General features: G+C 38.3%; 1 protein-coding gene across 1 annotated transcript in view; it reads right to left on the reverse strand.

Annotated features, from left to right (window-relative positions):
* SRGAP1 (SLIT-ROBO Rho GTPase activating protein 1) overlaps positions 1-14,007 on the reverse strand; it is a 276,189-nt gene that overhangs the window by 142,190 nt on the left and 119,992 nt on the right. Inside the window, exon 2 of the mRNA XM_061206565.1 lies at positions 917-1,112. Coding sequence (XP_061062548.1) covers positions 917-1,112 — 196 coding nt within the window. The remainder of the gene's footprint in view (positions 1-916; positions 1,113-14,007) is intronic.

A 14,007-nucleotide genomic window follows, 5' to 3' on the forward strand; every position in this document is an offset into this window, starting at 1 on the left:
TACAGCCCGCGAGCCACAACTACTGAAGCTCGTGCGCCTAGGGCCCGTGCTCCTCAACAAGAGAAGCCACCGCAATGAGAAGTCCATGCACCGCAACGAAGAGTAGCCCCCGCTCGCCGCAACTAGAGAAAGCCCGCGTGCAGCAACGAAGACCCAGCGCAGCCAAAAATAAAAATAAAAAATAAATTTATGTAAAAAAACATAGTACCTCTATTTTCATTACATCCTTAAATTAACTAGATGCGGGGGAAAGTTTCTGTTCAGTTAGAAATCACAATATGTAGAACTGGGGTTTGAGTCCTGATTCTGTCCATAACTTTTTCAGCTTCCTGCCTTTAGGTGACGCATTTATCAATTCCTTTGTTTTTGAGGCAGAGATAGGAGTATGTGGACTTTTGACTGTGCAGGGGATTGGTGCCCCTAACTCCTGTGTTCTTCAAGGGTCAACTGTGCAATTAATATAAGGTTTAATTAAGCTAGATAGTACGCATTTTACCAAAGGCCCTTGTTTTAAGTCAGTCTCAACTGCAATGACCACAACGCATGATTGGGGGGTGGGGTATAAATTTAAGCAACCCTCACTGCTTATTTTCATGTAAGATCACTATACAGAAATCTTGAGGTCTTTGCTTGAAGAATCAGCTATTTAAAATTTGCCCATCCAAATACCTACCTGTGTTAAACAACAACTCCTAGTGTATTTATTGGAAAGAGAAACATGTCAAGAGAATACTATTAGTTTAAAAGGTAATACATTTATGCTCATAAACTATAAATGCAGAGGGTTGCTTTTATCTATGGGGATACATCAATCAACAACTTTTCAGACAAAAATGGAAAATTCTAAAACCAATAAGGGTGGTAAAAAGATAGGATATCCCCTTGGAAAGGTAAATTTGAGTCAAGTCCCTCTTACTTGTACTGTTGATGATCCTTAGTGCTTCTTGTTTTTGCCATGAACCTTTCTGCTAACTTTTCTAGGTTCCGAGAATATTCCGTCTCAATTTCGGCTTTTTTCCGGAAGAAATCTTGCAGGTCCTGCAGAAGCTGAACTCGCATCTCTGTTTGCTGCTCCAGGCATTTCTGTTGTTCTACCAGTTGAGCTCGAATTTCTGAGGAGAGAAGAGAATCCATTTGATGATTTCACGAAAACTACTGAGGTGTGCTGGTTATGTGCAAGATAAAAATAATGAATCCTATTATACATTTAGCTCTGTATTGGACCTTTACGAGGCTGCTGTGTTCAGGTTGGGTCTTTAAATAAGATATCTGCTGACCCTGTAAAAGAATGAGATAAGCCTCCGGAAAGAATGTAATAAATTAGAATAGAAGCATGGATTACATTTGCAATGCCACAAACATGCGTGGAGTCATGAGGGGAAAAAAAATGAAAGCCTTCCAGATAACAATTTGTAACATGTGACATCTTTGGGTAGCTGAGGACACTGTAGTTTTTTAAACAGCATTTTACCTCAGCTATCCTTTTTGAGTATGAATGGCAAAGAAGTGAGCATCATTTCTTCTAGACTTCTGAACCTTCTCAGCTTCTTTGCCAGTTGGCACATACAAACACTGACATCTGGTAATTTTTATTTAGTGCATAAATTTCTAGTTTGTAAAACACATAGCTTCAGGGTTTATAGGAATGCCACACCTAAAAATAATTTCCTTTTATATCCAAATAATCCATTCGTTATGGGGCAATCCTTGGATTCCACTTTATTATTCTGATCACAAGATCAAGAGCTCTTCACTTGGCTTTCACTTTTTCCCCATTGCTCAAACTAAGCCTTATTGACACATATAATCTGAAAAGAATCCTTTGACAATTTTAATACATTAGGAACAGGAAGGTTAGTCATTTAGTGATTTAGTAGAAACACAAAAGCAAAAGTGTGTCACGTAAAACTATCTGCAAATGACTGTAACAATGAACCATGTGTGTTTTGGAAAATAAGATACAGTAACTATTAACTACTGACTTGTTTTTGTTCTGAGACTCAGGGCTAACATCCAAAGACAAGAATATTCATACTGGAAAACTTCTTTATTTCATCCTTCCCAGTGTCGGGTGCATAGTCCCTAAAAGTGAGGGCTGAATCTAATTCAGTGGAGTTTAAGAAACTGATGTCCAAATAACACCTCAATTTCTTCCCATGCTTCTTCTTAAATAAAGACTGAGCTGACAGTACGTATGCACATACTTGACCATGTGTAATCAGGCTCACTAACAGCAGGGCCATCCAGGTCTGAATGAGGAGTCAGGAAATTTGCTCAACTTAACAGCTAGTAACAATCTAATGCTTACTGTTCTACACCCTAATGAAGTGGATACTAGTATTACCCTAATTTTGCAAAGAAGAAACTGAGGTTTAATGAGATGACATACTTCATCTAGAGACCTCAGCTTGTAAGTGGCACCGCAGGACCTCTAAGCCAGGTCCGTCCATCAATTAATTGAACGCTTCTGCCTAGCTTTCATCCGTGCAACATGTTTTAAGTACCTACAGTGTGCCAGGCCTGTATCCTGGCAAAGAAGATACAGTAACTCTGAAACAAGGTCTCTGATCTCAATAAGCTCATGTCCAAACAGCATGGTTTTGGGGGACTCCCGGGAGAAGATAGGAAAGCATTTCTCAAGCGTCCTCTCTTGGTTTCTCCACTTGGAGATTGGGGGAATCCTATTATTAATCTCATAAAAGTGTGGTGAACACTGAAGTGAAGACATTATTACAGGCTTTTAACTACCACGAACAGCAGCTGGTTTTTAGTCCATCAAAGTAAATATTTTTCAATACAGTATTATAATCAGCATGTCTGCCAAACTCTCCCCCACAAATACAGACCTAGTTTTGTTTCATAAAGAAAAAAAAAAAAAATCAAGGGTGGGGGCATTTCTCATCCAGGAACTCTTTTTTGATGAAGTAATTTTAGCACATCTTGCTGTGCTAAGTGAAAAAAAAAATCAGTCGTCTTCGGCTGTCAATGAGTTCTGTTTTGTTTTGTTTCTTCCCCCCTCCTGTTTTTGTTTCTGTTTATTATAAAAACATGTGTATATTATTTAAAAATTTAGCTCATGGTGTGTCAAAGTATTACTTGCTTTATTCTTGCCTTTTCTTATTAAATCCAGTATCTGGTGAATGGGCTATTTCCTTTTTATTCTTAGGTTTTATAATATGTAAAGTTACTATTCCATTTGTTCTTTTTGTTTTTGTAGAAGTACACAAAAATTATGTGGGCTTCCTTCTTGGATCTCATTCTTAGATTTTCTCTTGCTTGCTTCCTTCAGGGTTTAAAATGAAGAACTAGGGAGTTTTGAGAAGGAGGACTCTATTTTAAACAATTACAATCCCATCTTCATTTTGCAGGGAGTAACTGTTACTTCACATTATCTGTAATTTTCCAGTCAAAATAGGACACTGGCAACATTTTCAATAGTGGGAAAAGTGGAGGGACAGAACCTAGAGAAAAAGTATGCTCCAAAAATCGGAGAAGGAGAATTTGTTTGATTATCTTTTAATTTAGAAAAGTTTAGGACAAATGAGGAAAAGATCACAAGGAAATCAAAAGCACAATGAGATACCACTTCACATCCACTAGGATGGCTGTAATCAAAAAGATGCAAGTGTTGGTGAAGGGTGGAGAAATTGGAATCCTCATACACTGCTGGTAGGAATGTAAAATGGTACAGCCACTTTGTAAAACAATGTGGCAGTTCCTCAAAAGGTTGACATAGACTTAACAAATCTACTCCTAGGTATATACCCAAGCGAAAACACATTTCCACACAAAACATATAGACAAATGGTTATGGCAGCATGATTCATAACAGCTGAAAAGTGGAAATAATCTAAATGTCCGTCAATATGGGACAGAAAAACAAAATGAGATATAGCCATACAATGGAATATTATTCATCCATAAAGAGGAATGAAGTACTGTTTCATGCTTATATTGAAAATATAAGCTTAGTGAATAAAACTAGTCACTAATGGAAAGTGTGATTACATTAATGTGAAATGTCAAAAAGAGACTAATACATAGAAACAGAAAATAGATTAGATGTTGACTAGGGCTGGAGGTGTTGGGGAAAATGGGAAGTGACTGCTAAGGGGTGCAGGGTTTTTTTTTTGGGGGGGGTGATGAAAATGTTCAAAAAGTGATTGTGGTGACAGTTATAAAACAGTGAGTATACTAAAAAGCAGTTAATTGTACACTTTAAATGGGTATATTGAATGATATATAACATATCTCAATATAGCTGTTATATTAAAAAAGATAGACTGCCATATCACAATTCATTGAAATTTTGGTTGAGACATTTCTGAGAATGATAACAGTAGTAACAACAAAATGATTCCTTGGGACTTCCCTGGCGGTCCAGTGGCTAAGACCCCGCACTCCCAATACAGGGGGCCCGGGTTCGCTCCCTGGTCAGGGAACTAGATCCCACATGCCGCAACGAAGATCGAAGATCCCGCTTGCCGAAACTAGGACCCGGCGCAGCCAAATAAATAAAATAATAAAATAATAATAAAAAAAATGAGTCCTCCTATTTCCACACCTCGTACTTTTTAGTAGTTTATCAAATTAGACAACATATGGGCAGGCACTTTAAAATGATGTCTTCACAAAATGGCTCTTGCTTCAATATTTTAACTTCATCCTGAATTTATCTGTGAGTCAGAATAGTAAATTTAATTACTGGCTAGCATCATTTGTACATTAATTATTACAATGTCTAATGGTATAGAAAAGATTTACCTAATAGAACATCAGGAGGGGCTTATCACCATGACTCCCAGACAACTGCATAAAACAGCGCAAACTCTTTCAGGCAGAAAAATGCCATCTCTGAGGAGGCTCCAAGCAGCTATTATTTAAATCTAGGGCAGGACCTACTAAATACTAATAATGGCCATTTTAAAGGAGCTAAAATTTACTGTTTATTTTATGACTTATTTAATTTCTGTTCTACCAGAGCATCACCACAGGATGAAACAACATCAGTAATCCAACAAGAATAACACACAAAAAGACTATGCTTTCAAACTACTCAATTAATTTGTTTAAAAAATTGAAATAGTTCCTCTAAGCTACAGAAATATTGACTAATACTTACCAAATAAAATGGAATTGCCTAGGAAAGGAGGAAACGGAGGCATTTCTTGCTATTGCTCTGATAAAGGGAAGTCCTAATCCTTAAAATAAATTTGTGTGAGACCACAGAGTGTGATGCATGTTTCATGGAAAGATTGAGGCCAGGCTGGGCTGTTTCTCTAATATGTTACTGAATGATTAGGACTAGGACGTAAAATTGACAGACTGGGTGTGATACTTGTGATCATCCAGCAAAAAATAAAAACACAGTAACACTTCTAAAGCATCACAAACCATCTCAATTATTTCATAGTCTTGTTTCGTCAGATTTTCCTTATGATGTCAAAAAAGTCTACATTGTGTGTGGATTTATCAGTACCTTTACCTGTGGGCTATAAGGAATTCTCCCAAATAACAGGTAAGAACCACTGGAATATCTTTAAAGAGAAGAACCCAATTAGACTAACTGGTTCCATCAATTGTTCACATAATCATTGCTGATGTGAATATTTATATAATCTTGCAGCTACTGATTAGCTAAACACTAGGTGCAAACTTCTGTGAAACATGCTGGGACCTCCCTGGTGGCGCCATGGTTAAGAATCTGCCTGTCAATGCAGGGTTCAAGCCCTGGTCCGGAAAGATCCCACATGCCGCGGAGCAACTAAGCCCGTGCGCCACAACTACTGAGCCTGTGCTCTAGAGCCCATGAGCCACAACTACTGAAGCCGGTGCGCCTAGAGCCCGTGCTCCGCAACAAGAGAAGCCACCGCAATAAGAAGCCCGCGCACCGCAACAAAGAGTAGCCCCCGCTCGCTGCAACTAGAGAAAGCCCGCGTGCAGCAACGAAGACCCAAGGCAGCCAATAAATAAATTAATTAATTAAAAGAAAGGAAATATGCTAAAAAGTCTAAAAAGGCTAGAAATTTGGAGCAAAAAAAAATCCATAAATGTGAATGAACTTTATTAATTTTTTTTTTTGTGTGAATAGACTGAATAAGCAAAAACCGTTTCTTCAATTCACTAGAAATCTGAACCCAAGATTTATGCTTCTTTTACACTCTGCACCTTATGGACCCATGTTGGAGTTACGGTGTCACCTATTACAAGTCACATGACATGGGGCAAGTTGCGTAACATCTCGAAAAATAAGAGTTCCACCTCACGAGGCTGTGGTGAGAGAATTAAATGAGATGAGATAAGTGAAAAGCATGCTGCAATCTGTAAACCACTATGAAACAGATGGAGATATTATTATTACTAGTATCACCAGGCTTTCACTAGAAAAATATTTATTGACTATTTCCTTGTGCCAGACTCCCTTCTAGTGGCTCTAAATAACAGACTGGAAATCACAAGCCCCATCCCTCAGTGAGAAGACAGCCAAGACAAACAGATAGTGAGAGCTAGTGACCTTCAGGGCCTTGATTTACCAATGTCAAGGAGCAATGGGAGGAGGTGTGAGGAGGCAGTATATGCCTGCTCGGGAAACGAGGCAAACACTGAGGGGGTGATCCTGAGGGGGACCCAGCAGTGTGTTGGCAGACACAAAGGGGAAGGGCATCCCAGGCTGAAAGAACACAAGCACAGGCAGGAGGGGCGAACAGGAAGAGTACCTTGCCAAGTGCTTCTCTGTGCTAAAACCTACCTCTGGCTGGGTAATGGGTCTAGTCATGGGCTAGGTCAGAAAGGATCCCACACGGTAGACTAAGGAGTAAAATTTTACCTTTTAGGCCAGTTTCCCCAGCTGGCTTGATGGTAAGAGCCACCAGGGGTGATTACTAAAAATACCTGTGTCCAGGTCCCTCAGCTAGATATTTTGATTCTGTTGGTCTGACAAGACCTGGAACAGAGGATTTTAACTAAGTACCCAGGTGAATCTTACCACTGGGCAACTGTAGGAAACACCGGTGGGGAGGAATTGAACAATTCTGAACAAGAAAGACACATGATCAGATTTGCATTCTAGAAAACAGCACAAATAAATGAATAAATAAATGAAATGAAAGGCTACATATCCTATACCTTATTAAATTGTTTCCTTTGTAAGCTACGGGGGTCCTCATTTGAATTACGAATTATTGGGCAAAACAAACCAACACCACCGACAAAAACCCTCACAAGAATGAATGGTATCCATGTTTTTCTCTGCCTAAGCCTATTATTTTAATTAGTTATGAATCACTCATTTCTGTCATCTGGTGTGGAACTAATGAGTATGTCCACGTTATCTGTTATCAGAGAGGAGAAGCTGATTGTCAACCACATTGTAGGAAAAAAGCTGTGCTGCCCAATATGTAGCCATCTGTCACACTGAGCACATGAAATGTGGCTGCTCCAAACTGAGATGTGCTCTAAGTGTAAAATACACAGAGGACTTCAAAATCTTAGTGTGGGAAAAAAAAAGAACATAAAAGTGTCTCATTAATATTTTTTATATTAGTTAATGTTAGAATTAAAAATTTTAGATATTTTGGATTATAAAAAGATGTTAAAATTAATATCATCTGTTCGTCTTTTTTTTTTTTAATGTGACTGCTAAAGAAAATTTAAAATTGGAAATGTGGCTCATCTATAGGACAATTCTCCTCTAGTACATGAGTGAATTAGCAACTAAGTTTCTCATAAGTGGAATCTGGAATGTAGGGTTACCATCAGAAAAGGTCTTTGAAGAGTTAGCAGACTTGAGATCAGAAGACAAGATTTATGCACAAGGCAAATACGGGGTAGAATACAGGGTATCAGGACGTCGGTTCCAGTTAGAAGTAGGACCTTGGAAGAGTAACCATCTCTGTGGAACTCATGTTTCCTCAACTGCAAAATGATCGCTAATCATAACTGCCATATTCGCCTCCCAAAGGCAATAGAAGGCTTCAATGAGATGAGATATACAAAGACTTCCTCATCATGTCAAACACTGTATTGGCCATTTATCATATAATGTGGATTGAAAAAAGGAAAATACAAGTTCTGGATTTGATGGTGTCAACTACACAGACTAAAAGGACTTTCAGAAAAGAAAAGACCATAGGCCAGCTGGGGTCTTCATCAGTGATAGCTTCAGAGGTAGTTGGCCCTGCACTGCATTTAAAGGATATGTAAAATTTGGAAGGCTATGCAAATCTGGGGAATGGAAAAGTAGTTCTTTAAATAACTGAAAATGATAATTCTTGATACCCTGGCCCAGAAGAGTAAGGTTCTAGGGAAGGAAGTTTAGGGTGGCTGGACCAGGTTACTGCCTCGTGGAAAATATAACTCCCTAAAGTCTTTTTCTACTTCTGACTTATGAAATCACCAACGACTTAGGCAAACTAAATACCATAGACATATATGAAATCGGTTTGCTTCCATTCTAAGCTCGAACCATGGCTGCATCCTAGAACTCCAGAGATAATTAGCACATTTGTGAGGGAGTAGAGTTAATGATAAAACCTTTTGGAATAAAATAAGAAAGTGTCCTCTCAGCACAGTCAATCCTCACTGTATGGATATGAAAGTAAAGTCAATTTCACAACATTTCCTGCACTTAAAGAGAGGCTGTGTCTGTTTTTCTAAGTTCTCATAATAATATCTTCATTTGAAGTGACATTTACCTCAGTATTATTTTAGAATAAAGTTTACTACAAAAGCATCAGTTTTCATAGCGTTTGAAAGGCAAATATTATATTTTGGTCCAGATAACATTTTCAGGAAAAGTATGGAAAACAAATTTGTACTTTTTTTTTTTTTTTCCAGATGAAAGCTAGCCAGGATAAAAGGCAATAAATTAAGTTGATCAATTATTGCAGTTTAACTACATTGTAGGAAAGGCCAGTTTAAGGAAGTACAGATCTGAATGATTAGCTTTAGTGCTTTTATTTAGAATGCACAAGAGGCAGGACTTCATAAACTTCCCTATAATTAAGCAAGAACACTTAAGACCATATTAGTAGATTGATTTTTACTACCAGAAAAAGACAGTGTGTGGAAATCACTGATCTATAGAGAGTCCAAAGATTTACATTTTGGAAGGGCTGTGTCACTGACAAACGTTCAAGGCATTCTTTAAACGTTGACATTCTTTTCTGAAATAATTCAACATGGAGTCTCATGGAGTAAACATGTTACACATGTTTTTCTCTAAATAAGTTTTAAGAATGAAAAACTTTTAAACTAGTTTAAATCTTCTGTATTGAATTAATTGCAAATTGAGGCTTTTTTCAAATTATAATTTTAAAGCATCTACTAGAACACAGTTTAACCCCACAAGCAATTTACCATTTATGTCGAACAGGAGAATATTTACTGAGTTCCTACTATGTTCCAGATGCTGTGATAAGTACTTGATGTAGTTTAGCTCATTTCATTCTTACAGCAAACCTATTATGTAATGCCTCCATTACATACATGAGGAGATTGAAGCAGGAGGTTAAGTGTTTGGTCCAAAGTTATACAATGAATAAGTATACATGAATAGAGCTTAGATTCCCATTCAGGTTTGTCTGACTCCAAAGTTCATGATGCAAAATTATAACCCTCAACAATTACACATAGTGTGCAATTACACAAAGCAAGCCTAAGTGATCTAGGCCTAGCCTTAGAGATAAGTTATTAGAATGTATATAGATGCTGTATATAACTTAATGTATCAAATAAAAGTTTAAGTGTCAAATGTCTAGCATCATTTAGAAAAGCAATAAAAATTGCATTTCTATCTCTTACTTAAAGAAAGCCAAAAGACAGAAAAAAAAAAAAAAACTAACATTTTACAAAAACTAGCTAAGTGGCTAATGCTAATTCCCTAGTACTTCCTGAATGTCACAGCTTTATGGGAAACCATGTATTTTGGTCAATTGCTTTTGTTTTAAATCATTACTGTACTACTGCTATTATGTTACAATGACTGTAGCGCTTTGAACTATATAGCTTATGAATCCCTTCAATACAAATATCATGTCTCTAAATTTACATACAGCACATAATAGATACTCAATAACTATCTCTGATGAATGCTTGCTTCAGTAAAGATAATTAGTTACTAAAATGCTTCGTTATCCACATCTGGACATAGGACTCAAATTTTGCTAATTCATAAAATGTGTTTCCTGCCCCATCTCCTTGCAACCCACCACCCCCATCACTACACCTCTTCATTCTTGGCTCCATGTGGTCCTGCTGGCATCCAGCCCTACAAGCTTTCCCACATAAACAATGTTCTACTCAGTCAACAGTTGAAAAGAACTCCAGTTAAATCCAGTGAAAATCATGTTTTAAACATCTCTCAGTTAAAGGTATCTCTTATATGCCCATTTCTAACCTAAGAGAAAACCTTCATCTAGGAAAATAACAAAGGAAGCACTAATCATTTCACTTCATTTTCCTTAGACTTCTATTTGAGACTTTGATTGGATTGCTATTGGCAACTTTATATCTTATTTTTATTTAACTACAGTTCAATAAATGAGAGATCCAATAACCTCTGGCTCCAAGTGAACTACCTGAACTCTAAGTCAGGAGCTGATACAAGGAAACTGGAAAGTCGCCTAGTTACCTGTGTTTCCTTAACATTCATTTCACAGCTGGAAGCCACAATTCTGGATCATAGAATAAATACCTTTCAATCCTAGGCTACAAAATCCTCAAAGAGATGGCAATTTAAAAAATCACGTATAGCTCTATACATCTATATATGTAAATATACACACACATATATATTATATATATGTATATTTTTAATGATTTTTTTAGGTCTAAGCAAATACTGAACATCAACCAGCTTGTGAAAATGTCAGAAATAATAATTCTCTTCTTCATTTCATCTCTTCGAAGTACCACAGAAAATGTCCAATTTGATATGCAACCTATGTATTAAAGTAACATTCTTCTATTTTATCCTCAGACGAAAGCCAAATTCTATAGTAAAAGTTACTTCTGGTCCTGCACGTTCAACCTGTACCCACATAACCTGCAGAAATCGAATTCAACGATGTTCTCTCATTGTCTGCTCAACAAGCCAAGGAGTGAGTACAAAAATGCTTACCCTTTTCATCTGACACACATTTACTGAGTAACTTTCAGGTGCTGGGCCCTGGAGAAGAAAAGATAAACCCATTGCTTTTTGCCCCCAGGGCCTCCCAAGGTAGCTCCTGGTCTACAGACATGGAAACAAGTAACTTATTTTTATAACTATCATCATCTACAAGGGCAATGTTGTAAATCCTATAATGGAAGCATGAGGAAAGTGCTGTGAGGACACAGAGGAAGGAACAATAAATTCTGCCCCGGGGTAAATCAGGGAAGGCTCTGAGGTGACACTAAGGCTCTGAATAGCTCTTAGTGCATTGTTGAGAAATACTACCCTCCTCCCTCCAAATCCCCAAGTAGAAGTGTCAGATTGGGGGTGGGTGTGGGAAGGGTATTACAGGCAAAAGGAGTAGCCTGTGCAAAGGCCCCAGGGTATGAGTATCTGGAGAGTTCAGGGCATTTACAAGAATGGCAGTTTGTTACATATTGCAGGGTCATAAGGCAGACAGAGGCTGGATCAATTATTAGGGGGATTAAAAGTAAATATTCTATAATGATAAGGGGTGTTATCTTTACTCAGCTCTCATTATAGGGAATGCTTCAATTTATTTATTTAACAAGTTAAAAACAAATGCATATCCTCCCCTCCCACCTGGGGATGTAATGTACAGCATAGGGAATATAGTCAATAATATTGTAATAACTTTGTATGGTAACAGATGGGTACTAGACTTATCGTGGTGATTTTTTGGTAATGTATAAAAATATTGAATCACTATGTTGTACACCTAAAACTAATACAATATTGTCTGTTAACTATACTTCAATTTATTTAAAAAAATGCATACTATTCACATTTAGAAAGGATAGCTGTAGAAATATGTTCTAACTGATTAAATGATCAGAAAATGCCATTTTCTGCCGAATCTTTGACAAGAGATTTTTTTAAAGTGTTTAAGCCAATTTAGATAAGAGAAGGCAGTGTCAGCTGTATTTAATAGAATACTGAGGATATGGAGCGGAAGGATTTATAAGTACCATGATGTGATCAGAATTGCCTTTTATTTCACTATAATTAGATTTATATCTAATTTTGAGTTGAAGTAGCTTAAAATGGAAAATTATTTAAAACACCTATCTTCTACCTTTTTATATACTTTGTGGTCCATTCATCTTGCAATTTACTTTGAAAAGGTATCATTTAATCTTTATAACAAAGCAGCAGTTTAGAAACTAAGGTAAAAATGCTAGCATTTTTTCATCTTATACCTCTTTTTTTTTTCTTTTAAGTATTTGTTTATTTATTTATTTATGGCTGTGTTGGGTCTTCGTTTCTGTGCAAGGGCTTTCTCTAGTTGCGGGAGCTGGGGCCACTCTTCCTCGCGGTGAGCAGGCCTCTCACTACCGTGGCCTCTCTTGTTGTGGAGCACAGGCTCAGTGATTGTGGCTCACGGGCGCAGCTGCTCCGCGGCACGTGGGATCTTCCCAGACCAGGGCTCGAACCCGTGTCCCCTGCACTGGCAGGCAGATTCTCAACCACTGCGCCACCAGGGAAACCCCATCTTATACCTCTTTATAAGCTCTTTACAGGATCTCAAACACAATATTAGCTTTACTGCCTCTGCCACGCCCACTCTTACACAGCTGCTCTTATCTGGAAGAGATTCATTTTTAAATATGATCAGCTCTTAGTGCATTGTTGAGAAATACAATCCTCCTCCCTCCAAATCCCCAGTACCAGCTACTTTCTCTGCATTTCTGCCCCTACTATGCATCTACCATCTAAATGTTGCTTTTGATTGAAACTTCCTTCCCAGCTCTCTGCTCACACACTGTCCCCTCCGCTGTTAAGTTTCCCCAAGGCTTGGGTAAGAGGTACTACAAGAAGAATACGGGAGACAATGGGCGGATGGGTGGAGGGAAAGAAGGCAGGTGGGAGTAGAAGAAAGATAAAGGGAAACATAGCTTCCTGAGAAAACAAAGGAGAAGAGAAACAAGGAGAGAAGAGAGATAAGAGAGGAGCAAGGAGGGGTAGGTGAGGGAGGAAAGGGGGCGGGTGAAGAAAATGAAACAAGCGTAAAGTAAGTTCCGAAGATCTTAGAAAGTCACTGGATCAGACTTGGGCACCAGAGGGCCTTGGAGAGAGCTTTAATCTCCTCCCACCTGTCTTCAGGCTCTCAGATTTTTGAAGAGTACATTTTGCTTTTAAATAATGCCAGATATCAGACTTCAGTCTTGGGCCAGCATAAGAACAAAATTTCGAGGTCAAACATAAAGCACAGTTTTTTCCTTATTAGAACCAAAGTGTAGGTTGTTCAGATTTGTAAGATTTCCCCCGCCACTACTACCCCGTTTAAGCCTTTAGAAACCTAAGTGAAATCAAAATTGGTCATAACGGGTAACTTCAGCTTCAGTGGAATTTGCCATAAGGCTCATCCATGCTCTTTTTTCACACTACCCTAATTCTAACACAGCTCTCAGACCAAACCATAGAAATTCTTTGTATTCATTCTATTGCCATGGTTAGGTTTAGCAGTTCCTTGAGCATTTTAATGATCTTGGCACCTCAGGGGTAGAATGGAAAGGCCACGAAAACCAGGTAGAATCCCTCAGAATTCTTTGCACCATCTTCCTTCTCTGTAAAAATGAGCCCAATTCAGTAAGGCCAAAAGCTTTTCCACATCGACCCACGGTACAATTTTCTTTCTTTTCCTTTGAAGTTGAGAAGTTCCTGGCGGGAACCCACACTACTCACAGGCACAGATGATGTTCTCTTGGCTGCCGGCATTCAGAAAGCCGTCTGAATGGATGGCACGGAGCCTTGTGCCACTCCACCGGATCCTTCCCCGGCACAGGTGCCAAGTCACCCTGAGCTTAGGCAAGCCACAGTCTGCAGGGCACTTC

The sequence above is a fragment of the Eubalaena glacialis genome, chromosome 11, assembly GCF_028564815.1.
Source record: "Eubalaena glacialis isolate mEubGla1 chromosome 11, mEubGla1.1.hap2.+ XY, whole genome shotgun sequence".
Classification (NCBI taxonomy): Eukaryota; Metazoa; Chordata; class Mammalia; order Artiodactyla; family Balaenidae; genus Eubalaena; species Eubalaena glacialis.